This window comes from Periophthalmus magnuspinnatus, chromosome 15 (genome assembly GCF_009829125.3).
Source record: "Periophthalmus magnuspinnatus isolate fPerMag1 chromosome 15, fPerMag1.2.pri, whole genome shotgun sequence".
NCBI lineage: Eukaryota > Metazoa > Chordata > Actinopteri > Gobiiformes > Gobiidae > Periophthalmus > Periophthalmus magnuspinnatus.
Window position 1 is genome coordinate 32,470,590 of NC_047140.1, and position 12,478 is coordinate 32,483,067.

The 12,478-nt window shown below is 48.8% G+C and overlaps 1 protein-coding gene across 1 annotated transcript in view; it reads left to right on the forward strand.

Annotated features, from left to right (window-relative positions):
* The window catches only part of cdh11 (cadherin 11, type 2, OB-cadherin (osteoblast)), a 73,150-nt gene extending 62,291 nt beyond the window's left edge, over positions 1 to 10,859 (forward strand). Inside the window, exons 9-16 of the mRNA XM_055227087.1 lie at positions 4,745 to 4,858; positions 5,202 to 5,341; positions 5,441 to 5,577; positions 6,929 to 7,050; positions 7,375 to 7,492; positions 8,324 to 8,575; positions 8,852 to 9,003; positions 9,611 to 10,859. Coding sequence (XP_055083062.1) covers positions 4,745 to 4,858; positions 5,202 to 5,341; positions 5,441 to 5,577; positions 6,929 to 7,050; positions 7,375 to 7,492; positions 8,324 to 8,575; positions 8,852 to 9,003; positions 9,611 to 9,976 — 1,401 coding nt within the window. The 3' untranslated portion in view covers positions 9,977 to 10,859. The remainder of the gene's footprint in view (positions 1 to 4,744; positions 4,859 to 5,201; positions 5,342 to 5,440; positions 5,578 to 6,928; positions 7,051 to 7,374; positions 7,493 to 8,323; positions 8,576 to 8,851; positions 9,004 to 9,610) is intronic.
* The last annotated feature ends 1,619 nt before the right edge of the window (positions 10,860 to 12,478 follow it).

The window sequence follows — 12,478 nt, forward strand, 5'->3', positions numbered from 1 at the left end:
GTACTCTCTTGGTTCTCTCTTGGTTCTCTTGTGGTTCTCTTGGTTCTGTCTTGGTTCTCTTGTGGTTCTCTTGGTTCTCTCTTGGTTCTCTCTTGGTTCTCTTGTGGTACTCTTGGTTCTCTTGTGGTTCTCTTGGTTCTCTCTTGGTTCTCTTGTGGTACTCTCTTGGTTCTCTTGTGGTACTCTCTTGGTTCTCTCTTGGTTCTCTTGTGGTTCTCTTGGTTCTGTCTTGGTTCTCTTGTGGTTCTCTTGGTTCTCTCTTGGTTCTCTTGTGGTACTCTCTTGGTTCTCTCTTGGTTCTCTTGTGGTACTCTTGGTTCTCTTGTGGTTCTCTTGGTTCTCTCTTGGTACTCTCTTGGTGCTAGTGTATAATTAGCATTGAGCCTTGGCGCGCTGGTCCACAGAGCTGCTCCACGGCTCAAATGGGCCGGCGTCATGGAAACTGTCACCTCACAGTCTTTACTTTGTGGCATTAGGAGGTTTATGGGCGTGACGGAGCTCGAGGTCCTCGAGGTCCTCGGGGTCCTCGAGGTCGCTCTTAACCCTGGAGTTAAAGACAGAGAGAAGAGGCCCTGAGTCGAGGCTAAAGGGGCCCCTCACTCACCCTCTGTAGGACACGAGGACTCGTCCACACTCACCCTCTGTAGGACACGAGGTCTCGTCCACACTCACCCTCTGTAGGACACGAGGACTCGTCCACACTCACCCTCTGTAGGACACGAGGACTCGTCCACACTCACCCTCTGTAGGACACGAGGACTCGTCCACACTCACCCTCTGTAGGACACGAGGACTCGTCCACACTCACCCTCTGTAGGACACGAGGACTCGTCCACACTCACCCTCTGTAGGACATGAGGACTTGAGCACATGTTATGGTGAATCTGGACATTACCCGTCTGCCTCTGTGATCCAAACAGGAAGTGAAGACGCACTTCCTGCTCGATCGACTCTGGCTTCAGTTCACTTTCTATGTAAAAACCGTCCCCTCTCATCCTGGGGTTTTTATTTCACTCTTGTGTCTGTAAATCCAGATCTGAACATTAAAAACACATCAGGTCCTTCTGTCCTCGGGGTTTGATTGACAGCGTTGCTAGGCGCCCGTTTCTCTTGTGAGTCTTTTACTTGAGTACAAAATTGGATTACTCTATACTCATTATTAGGACGTGGCCCAAGTGTAGAACAGAGTGAGTGCAGCACGGCTCCCGGCTCCCGGCTCCCGGCTCCCGGCTCCCGGCTCCCGGCTCCCGGCTCCCGGCTCCCGGCTCCCGGCTCCCGGCTCCCGGCTCTCGGCTCTCAGGGCTGTAGGAGCAGCTGATAAACAAAAGTGGTTCTCTGTTCTCTCTCCACAAACTCACTCACGGGAAAAACTTTAATCTGAAATTCTGTTTGAACTGAGGCCGAACGAAAAAAGGGAGGGGCCACTGAGGAGGAGGAGGAGGAGGAGGGGGAGGGAGGAAGGAGGAGGAGGAGGAGGGAGGAGAGGAGGAGGAGGGAGGAGGAGGAGGAGGGAGGAAGGAGGAGGAGGAGGAGGGAGGAGAGGAGGAGGAGGGAGGAGAGGAGGAGGAGGAGGGAGGAAGGAGGAGGAGGAGGGAGGAGGAAGGGGAAGGAGGAGGAGGGGGAGGAGGAGGAGGAGGAGGGAGGAAGAGCCTCAGATGGGAGCAATGAAGCAAAAGACACAAGAACAGGAGAACAACAGAACACAAGAAGATAAGGACATGAGGACATGAGGACATGAGGACATGAGGACATAAGGACATGAGGACACGAGGACACAAGGACATGAGGACATAAGGACAGGAGGACACAAGGACATGAGGACATAAGGACATGAGGACATGAGGACACGAGGACACAAGGACATGAGGACACAAGGACATGAGGACATAAGGACAGGAGGACATGAGGACAGGAGGACATGAGGACATAAAATCCTGTCCATGTTTGACACAGACTCTTTCTGTTTGATGTGGACGAGGCTGAACTCACATCAGATTTTGTCTTTTCTGGAGACACTGGAGCCTGGTGTAAATCCCGGCGTGTCCCTGTTGCATAATGTGAGACGATCTAAGTGGAGTTTTCAGAGGAGGCGGAGCTCGTTTATGTCTCTGCCAATAGGACGCTCTGTTTGTTTTGTGTTTGGTTTTTTAAGCGCCGGCTCCTCGGCTCAGGGAGATGTATTTCTCACTAACAGCCGTGGCAGAGGCGAGAGGAAGTTGAGCCGCAGCCAAACGCCGTTGTCAACAGCAGCCTCATAATCAAAGCCGAGCGTCTCTGGAGCATTCAGCGCTCCGCAGAATAAGCTCCGCCTTCAGGAGGGACAATAGGATTAGGCAGTGAGACTCGGGCCAAAGGCTGAGAACGAGGACGCCGGCGTTTTATGACAGCTCCATCTCAAAGAAACAGTCCTCTGCTGCAGACACGGCCCGAGCGCAGGACACAGGGCTGAGACAACCAGAGACACGTTAGCCATCTGCGCTAGCCATCTGCGCTAGCCATCTGCGCTAGCCATCTGCGCTAGCCATCTGCGCTAGCCATCTGCGCTAGCCATCTGCGCTAGCCAAAGCAAAATGTTAAAAGAAAATAAACTAAAGGACGGAACATCTCTGCAGCATCTGTGTCACTGAAAACATAAAAAACATAAATAACGTCAGTCACAGTCAGTCAGGAATTAGCTTTAGCATCTTTTCTAAACAGCGACAGTGGCTCAGTGGTTGAGTTTTGGCCCCAACCCGAAGGTCAGAGGATCGAGTCCCACTCGGACCAAGTTCTGTCGTTGTGTCCTTAGGCAAGACACTTCACCCACATTGCCTAGTATGAAAGTGGTGTGTGTGTGAATGATGGTGGAGGTCGGAGGGGCCGATGGCGCAGATTGGCAGCCTCCGTCAGTCTGCCCCAGGGCAGCTGTGGCTACAGTATCTGACCATCACCAAGTGAAATGAATGAATCATGACTCTAGTGTGGAGCTTTGAAAAAGAACATTACAAGTGTAAGACGTTATTATTAAATGTAAATATAATGCTAATGCTAATGCTAATGCTCTCGTTTGCGTCACATGGTTTCACTTTGCCGTTACAGGCGACATTTTGAGGACTTTCCAGACCTGTGTGAGTCTGCAGCGAGATCGACAGATGTATCAGTTTGTCGATATACACGGGGCCGATATTTGCCCTTTTTTGCGTATGAGATATCGGCTTAACTCTCCTGTTTGGACCGATATTTAGTTTTTGCTGCATAAAACTTTATTTGAACTGGTGCATTCTGGGTACTGAGTCTGAAAGTCGTTTTTATTGATGATTTTTCTGATGCAGTGGAGAAAATATTTATATAAACATTTCAAATCTTATATTTATGGAGAAGATGATCCAGATCAGCCACAAGTATCGGCCACAAGTATCGTCAGTTTATCAGGCATCGATTCCTCTGGACTCAGTATCGGTATCGTTCATGAAGCCCGTCCCGGTCGCCCTCGAGTCTTTCTCTGGTCACACACATTTCCCAGAATGCACTGGAAGATTTGCCATTTTTCTCCCTCATCAAATCGTCTTCAGTTCAGTGAAGAGCCGTGACTCAGAACAACGGCTCCTCTCTCCTCTTTCTCCTCTTCCTCTGTCTGTTCTCTTCTTCTTCCTCTCCTCTTCCTCTTCTTCTTCCTCCTCTCCTCTTCTTCTTCCTCTCCTCTTCCTCTTCTTCTTCCTCTCCTCTTCCTCTTCTTCTTCCTCCTCTCCTCTTCTTCTTCCTCTCCTCTTCCTCTTCTTCTTCCTCTTCTTCTTCCTCTCCTCTTCCTCTTCTTCTTCCTCTTCTTCTTCTTCCTCTCCTCTTCCTCTCCTCTTCTTCTTCCTCTCCTCTTCCTCTCCTCTTCCTCTTCTTCTTCTTCCTCCTCTCCTCTTCTTCTTCCTCTCCTCTTCCTCTCCTCTTCCTCTCTTCTTCCTCTCCTCTTCCTCTCCTCTTCCTCTTCTTCTTCCTCTCCTCTTCCTCTTCTTCTTCCTCCTCTCCTCTTCTTCTTCCTCTCCTCTTCCTCTTCCTCTCCTCTTCCTCTTCTTCTTCCTCCTCTCCTCTTCTTCTTCCTCTCCTCTTCCTCTTCTTCTTCCTCTTCTTCTTCCTCTCCTCTTCCTCTTCTTCTTCCTCTTCTTCTTCTTCCTCTCCTCTTCCTCTCCTCTTCTTCTTCCTCTCCTCTTCCTCTTCTTCTTCCTCTCCTCTTCCTCTTCTTCTTCCTCTCCTCTTCCTCTTCTTCTTCCTCTTCTTCTTCCTCTCCTCTTCCTCTTCTTCTTCCTCTCCTCCTCTTGTTCCTCCTCCTCTCTTCTTCCTCTTCTTCTTGCTCTCCTCTTCTTCCTCTCCTCTTCCTCTCTTCTTCCTCTCCTCCTCTTGTTCCTCCCCCTCTTCTTCCTCTCCTCCTCTTGTTCCTCCTCTTCTCCTCTTCCTCTCCTCTCTCTCTTCTTCTCCTGAGCTTTAGTTCCTGTTGTTCTTCTGGTAAAGTCAGGTTGTGTTTCTGTCGTGTGGCCACAGCTCCCCCTGTCAGTTTGTCTGTGAACTGCACCTGAGGGTTTTTGTTCATTCTGGAGACTCGGGGAGATGTTTGTTCAGTTTGTTTTTTTTTGGAGAGAAATGAAGACGTGACCCTCTCTCTCTTTGTTCTCATTCTCTCCCTCTGTCTCCCTCTCTCTCTCTGTCTCCCTCTCTCTCTCTCTGTCTCCCTCTCTCCCTCTCTCCCTCTCTCCTCTTTTCTTCCCTCTCTCTGCTTCAGCGTGTGGACTATGAGACCAAGAGGATGTACACGCTCAAAGTGGAGGGATCCAACCCACATCTGGACCCTCGCTTCATGTCCTGGGGCCCCTACAGGGACGAAGCCACGATAAAGGTCAGTATGTACAACTGGAGGCACTGCTCTGTCTGAAGCTCTGTCCATCTTTAATCTGAGTTTGATTTAACACAATCTGACCATAAAGACCTGGAACCACGAAAGAGCTGAACTTTAAAGGTCCTGTATTACACAAACTGTATTACTCAAAACGCTCTGTTCCACCTTGTGATGTCATCAGGTGGTAGTTTTAAAGTGAACAGCTCCTTTTACCTTTAGTTCAGTCGACATAAGTGGAAATTCTCAAACTCAAACATCTGACTGTGACCATCTGAAAACCTCAGATCAGTTTTATTTGTGTGTTTTTGTGAGTTTAACCTTTGACCCCGTGTCACCGTGTCAGATCTCGGTGGAGGACGAGGACGAGCCGCCCGTGTTTGTCGCCCCCAGTTACACGTTCGAGGTGGAGGAGAACGCTCCAGAGGGCACCGTGGTGGGACGGGTCCACGCCAAGGACACGGACGTGGCCAACAACCCGGTCAGGTGAGGGTCAAGGGTCAAACCGATGAACAGGAGGCGTTTACACAGACGACTTTTACGTTTTGTGTTTATTTGATCCGTTTGTCCCCGTTTGTCCCGCAGGTACCTCATCCCTCGCTACACCGACGTGGAGCAGTTCTTCAGTGTAAACCCAGAGGACGGTTTGGTCACCACCACCCGACCCCTCGACCGAGAGACGCAGCCCTGGCACAACATCTCTGTGTCTGCCACCGAGATAGGTGTGTGTGTGTGTGTGGGTGTGGGGGGTGTGGGGGGTGTGTGTGTGTGTGTGTGTGTGGGGGTGTGTGTGTGTGTGTGTGTGTATATGTATGTGGGGGTGTTTGTGTGGGTGTGTGTGTGTGTTTTTACATCTGTACATCTGCTATAATATAAAGTATAATATAAAGTATAATATAAAGTATAATATAAAGTATAATATAAAGTATTCTTGTACTCAGGACACATTTCTCCGTGGTCCGTGTCACTTTACAAACACATTTTGTGTCTTTCGTTTTCTGTAAAATCATTTATTCAGTATGTTTGTCTCTGAGAGAAGAAGAAGGAAACGTTTGAGAAAATACTGCAGATTTTCAAAGATTATTTTGAGGATTGTGAAAAACATCAGAAATGTGCCAGAGACACAACCACAGGCCGAGGACAGGGGCCCGACAGGGGCCCGACAGGAGGAGCCCTCAGGAACAAGGAGCTGAACATTTAGACTCGTCTAAACGTCTGTTAAGGCTCTATCTACTCTGGCTCCTCTGGTCTCTCTCCCAGGCCCCTCTCCCAGGCCCCTCTCTCAGGCCCCTCTCTCGGGCCCCTCTCTCTCGGGCCCCTCTCTTGGGCCCCTTCCTTGGCCCCACCCTGCAGTCCTGTGGTGGGACTGGGAGCGCCGTGTGGTTTCCTTGTGGCGTGTGCGACGCCAGAGCCAGATGGCGTCGGGCGAACCGCCCACAGAGCGCTGACCACGGCAGGCTATGCTAACCGCTAACGGGCCTGGGAAGCTAAATCCTGCTCCGGTAATAACAGGGACACAGAGACAGAGCGACGTCACAAATATGCAGCGTGTGAAAGTTTGACTCAGGTTCACACTTTTCAGATGAGACTCAGGTTTAGTTTTTTACTCGTCGTTTAAAACGTTTGGGCTCAGACTTTTAAGTTTAGGAGGAAATGTTTTATTTAACTATTTACATTTCAGCCTGAACGTGTCCTCTGCTAACCCCGTGTGTGTGTGTGTGTGTGTTTGTGTGTGTGTTATTTGTGTGTGTTTGTGTGTTATTTGTGTGTTTGTGTGTTGTGTGTGTGTGTTATTTGTGTGTTGTGTGTGTGTGTTTGTGTGTTATTTGTGTGTTTGTGTGTTGTGTGTGTGTTGTTTGTGTGTTATTTGTGTGTTTGTGTGTTGTGTGTGTGTGTTATTTGTGTGTTGTTTGTGTGTTATTTGTGTGTTTGTGTGTTGTGTGTGTGTGTTTGTGTGTTATTTGTGTGTTTGTGTGTTGTGTGTGTGTGTGTTATTTGTGTGTTATTTGTGTGTTATTTGTGTGTTGTTTGTGTGTGTTTGTGTGTTATTTGTGTGTGTTTGTGTGTTTGCAGGAGGACACCATCAGGACACAAAGGTTCGTGTGAACATCAAAGTCAAAGACGTGAACGATAATCCGCCCGAGTTTGCGACGAACAACGAGGTTCTGATGTGCGACACTGTGGCTCCAGGGAAGGTACGACCCCAGAGGTCACATGACCACTTTTATTTTATAACAGTGTGTTTATATAAATGAACCCGTTTGTTTTAAAGTCTCTGTATCTGATTTTTAACATAAAAACAGAGCGACTTTATTTTAACCCTGTGTGTTCTGAACATTCTAATTATTCACCATGATGAGTTCATAAGTGTTTTTCACAAACCAGCACAAAGTTGCTATCACTGACACTTTGCAGACGGCACATACAGGACTTATTTGACCTCAGGAGCTGTTTACATTAAACCTCTGACACACTGAGAAAGTGTAAAGTCCTTTTCCGTCTGTCTCTGATGTGGTCAGGTGATCGAGACGGTCAGCGCCGTGGACAAAGACGAGATGGTCCACAGGCAGCACTTCAGCTTCACCCTGGCCCCAGAAGTCGCCCACAACAACAACTTCTCCCTCAAAGACAACAGAGGTACGAGCTCAGAGGACTCTCAGGGACATGGACTAAAGAAACATGAGCTAATGCTGCACTGTGGAACATTCCAGACTCCACCAGAAAAGTTACACAGTGTACCTTTAAATCAAAATTATTACAGTGTTCTGTGTCATTAATGCTTAAAACGACACTCTGCAGTGACGTCGCGCTGGGGGCGTTCTACATGTAGCTCTATGATTGAATGTTCAGCAGTTACCATGGAGACACGATGCATACACGAACAAACACTGACAAAGTTTTTAAAAAGTCTGAAACTCAAGAAAAAATATCCAAAAGTGATTCAAAGAGCTCATTTTCAGGAGCCTGTGGTCAACCTGAGCTCAGGACAAAAAGATGAGAACGACTCACTGGAAAACTGTGGGCTAATGCTAATGCTAATGCTAATGCTAATGCTAGCTTGTGACTGTAATGTTATTTGAGAGGGACGTGTTTAACAGCACAGATCAGTTCACCTGTTGGAGTTCAGATAAATCAGTCCTTTAAAGTCAGATTATGTTCAAATAAAACTCAGATTAAAGTCGAATTTAACAGCAGACCCTCAGACAGAGCAGTGCCTCCAGTTAGCACCGCACCTCCACGTAACAACTATTGCTCCAAATGAGCCCCTGCTTCCTCCTGTGTGGCCTGTTCATTGGGTGGTGTTGTGTGCTCATTGGGTGGTGCTGGATGGCGCTGGGTGGTGCCGTGTTCTTGCAGGTGGTGTTTTGTGCTCATCAGGTGGTGTTGAGTGGTGTTGTGTGCTCGTTGGTGGTGTTGGGTGGTGTTGGGTGGTGCTGCGTGCTTACGGGTGGTGTTTTGTTCTTACAGACAGTACGGCGAGTATCTACGTCCTGAGGAAAGGCTTCAGTCGTCTCACTCAGGACGTGTACTTCCTCCCCGTCGAGATCAACGATAACGGCGTCCCGCCCCTGAGCTCCACCAACACGCTGACGGTGCGCGTGTGCTCCTGCGACAGCCGCGACACCATCCTGTCCTGCAACGTGGAGCCGTACGTCCTGCCCGCCGGCCTCAGCACGGGGGCGCTCATCGCCATCCTCGCCTGCATCGTCATCCTCCTCGGTAACTCTGTGTTTGAGCGATACAAACTTTAACCTCAGCGTCTCCACGGCGACAGGCACGTTTATGCCATAGTGCGGAACATTAGAGACAAAGGAATTAAGGAGGAGGAGTCAGGTTTGTGGAGATGTGAGCCGCTCAGTCAGGATGCAGATGTTTTTAGAGCCGTTTGGGCCTTAAACTGCACTCGCTCTGTGATGAAGACCGTGGTGGTTCTTTGATGTTCTTGATCGTTCTGTGATGTTCTCGGTCGTTCTCATGGGTTCTCTTATCCTTCAGCGATCGTGGTTCTGTTTGTGGCTCTGCGGCGTCAGAAGAAGGAGCCTCTGATCGTGTTTGAGGAGGAGGACATCAGGGAGAACATCATCACGTACGACGACGAGGGCGGAGGAGAAGAAGACACCGAGGCGTTCGACATCGCCACGCTGCAGGTGAGGACACGACTCATCCTCACAGTGTCCGTCCACTCCTACAAACACTTTAAGACACAAACTGGTTCAGAGTTCATAAGAGAATGAGCCAACACGAGAGAGAACAGCTCAGGACACAGTCTGCTGTTCATCTCCATCTCAAAGACACTGACCACAACTTTGAACAGAGAGAGGGTCAGAACTTACACAAAAGAAATGGTTAGAGAGGAGAGTTAAAGAAGAGATTTTTATTAGGAAACACAATCCTCAGACATCATCTATCCCCCATCTATAACCTCATCCTCAGACCTAAAGCAAACAAAGGAAACAAAGAGAACAATAGAGCGAACAAAAGCTGTATAAGGCAGTGAACTGAAGAAGAGACTTGAGGGAGTGAAGACGTTTAGCTGCTGGACGAGCAGCTAAACGTCTTCACTCCTACAGCGATTTGTCCAGTGACAGATTTGGACAGACCCTGATTCAGTTTCAGTTTCAGTTTCACTCTGACTCTGAGTTTAGAGGCGGCATTTTCCAGAAAGACACAAACGTAACCCCGCGTCCTTCAGTCCGGGTTAGATCTGTCCTCTGTCGTGTTCCTCGTCGTTCACATTTGTCTCGTTTCTTACAGAATCCAGACGGAGCCAATGGTTTTCTGCCCCGAAAGGACATGAAGCCGGAGCTGCAGTGTCCGCTGAGGCCCGGTATGGGGCATCCTGCGCCCAACAGCGTGGACGTGGACGATTTCATCAAGACGAGGATCGCTGAGGCAGACTGTGACCCCACGGCGCCCCCTTATGACTCTATTCAGATCTACGGTTACGAGGGCAGGGGCTCCCTGGCCGGGTCCCTCAGCTCTCTGGAGTCCGTCACCACAGAGTCTGACTTGGATTATGACTATCTCCAGAGCTGGGGGCCCCGCTTCAGGAAACTGGCCGATTTGTACGGGACCAAAGACTGTTCTCTCCAGGACGCCGACGAGGCGGACGACTCTTAACAGGAGACTCACGGCCTGCACTTCAGCGAGTCCATCAGGATCTGAGCTACTTCAACAACAACTAGAGAACGAACGGTTTAGGCAAATGTGTTTCATATTTATGATGGTGCATTCATAAACAGAATCTTCACTTTTCCTCTTCCTCTTCTGGGACCAGGGCTGAAACTGCAGCTCAGGCTCCGATTAAAATGACTAAGAAAAGATTAGGACGACCCTCCTCGAAGAAGACATTCCCGTGTGCAGTAGACCAGAGTGAACATAGAGACTGAGAACAGAAGCACAGGCTGAAGCTGAGGCTGAAGCTGAGGCTGAGGCTGAAGCTGAGTCTGAATGGTGAGGCTCTGGGGTGTTGATACTCTGAAGACGTCGTCTTCACAGTGCGGTGGCCTTATAATAAATCTACAACAACCCCAGAGTCTGAGCGGTGGAGAGCACACACCTCCAGGACCCCGGGAAGGTCCTCCACCTTTTTTATAACGTGGACACTCGAGTCTGGACATTCACTGTGTCCTCTGCCCTGTCACTCACCAACATGGCTCCGCCCACAAACGTCTTCACACCTGTTTCACCAATGATCAATCAGTGAAAACGCCTTAAACCTTACGGACACATGTTCATTGTTTTTGTAATTTGACGCTCCATGTCTCAGATGTTTGAAGGACACAGACACAGCAGTGCTTCAGGCGTGACTCCTCACAGACTCCTCACACACGTCACAAACTGCACTCTCAGCACGGAACCTCCTGTTGTGCCCCTGAGCAACACACTTCACCCACCAGCCAAAGGGCGTCACTGAAACAGGAAGGGCATCCGATGTAAAAGTGTGAGAGGGAAGTTTTTACCTCCATTACCCCCGATATTTACCCAAAGAAAAAACAAAAAGAGCCCAGATTAAACCAGCTCTGACCCAGCTCTGAGCTCCAGGGTCAGGGGTCATCCAGGGGTCATCCAGGGGTGGTGCAGGGGTCGTCCAGAGGTCATCCAGGGGTCGGTCCAGTTTAAGGTCGGCCTCAGTGAAGGTGCTGACTCCTCGAGCTCTTTATCCTCAAGTTTAAGTCGTTTAAATGATTTATAAACGTGAGGTTTTATTCTTCTCTCTGGTCTGGGTCAGCGGCGTCTCTCGGGTCATAAACACCTGTCTGACCCCAAATCTGGCTCCTCCCAGTCCACACTGTTGTGCCTGTGAGCAAAACACTTCACCCTCGATGCCTCTGTGTGAAGGTGAGGTCAAAGGGCACAGGCTCCTGACATCAGTTTGTTCTGTGTCTCTTCATTCACTTTCTCTGTTTTTATCCTTCAGAGTGTGAAGTTTTAGCGTCACTTTCTCTGAACACGACATTGTGACGATGAAACTTCAGAGAAATGACACTGGAGACTCTGGAGACACTGGAGACTCTGGAGACTCTGGAGACTCTGGAGACACTGGAGACACTGGAGACACTGGAGACTCTGGAGACTCTGGAGACTCTGGAGACACTGGAGACTCTGGAGACTCTGGAGACTCTGGAGACACCAGAGACACCAGAGACACCAGAGACACGGCCGTGTTCAGACACAGAGTTTTATTCACAACGAGCCAAACGACAAAACAAAACAAACGGGTTAAAAACATAAAAGTGACAGGTTCAGATGTGAGCGGCGACACGTCACTTCAAATTCAAAACTCACATAAAATATCAAACCCAAAGTCCTCCAGTGACGCTGGTCCTGGTCCTCACGTGTCTCCAGGGACAGTCCAGTCTTTAGAGAAACGTCACATGATCCAGATGAGACAAAGTTTAGACAAAGTTTGAGGATTTATATTTTCTACAAGCGACACAGAAGCTCCACCTCCACCGCCCCGTCCTCCACCGCCCCGTCCTCCACCGCCCCGTCCTCCACCGCCCCGTCCTCCACCGCCCCGTCCTCCTCGTCTCTGGGGACGTGGGTCTTTGGTCTGTGTTGAGTCACGTCTTTAGCTCCTGTGGGACAAACTCCTCAGTTGTTCTTCTTTATATTGGCTTATTATTCTAATGATTATTGCTGGTATTTTTATTATTGCTGTTATTATTATTATTATTATTATTATTTTTATTTGTTTTTTTAAATCATTTTTACGATAAGTCCTGTTTGTTTGTCGGCTGCACTCGACGTTTTGCAGGTGACTTTCAGATGTTTTGTTTTCTCTGGTTCCGTCTCTTGGTCCGGCTCAGACTCAGCGTCTCAGTTTGTTGCAGTGAAAGAAAAGCCTCATTTGTCACATTTTATGAAACGATTTGTACAAGTTCAAAAGTTCTTATTTTAGTACATACAGAATATTCAGTATTAGACAAACGAGATGAAAGTGACACATCACAACTTATATTTTGGGAACATTGTACTTTTGCTTTACTATGTGCTTCAAACGACGGAGCAAAAAAATATTTGAAATAAAAACTCTTTTTATAAAATTAACTCTGTGTCTGTGGATTCACGACGTCCTGGACCTGGACCTGGACCTGGACCAGGACCTGGACCAGGACC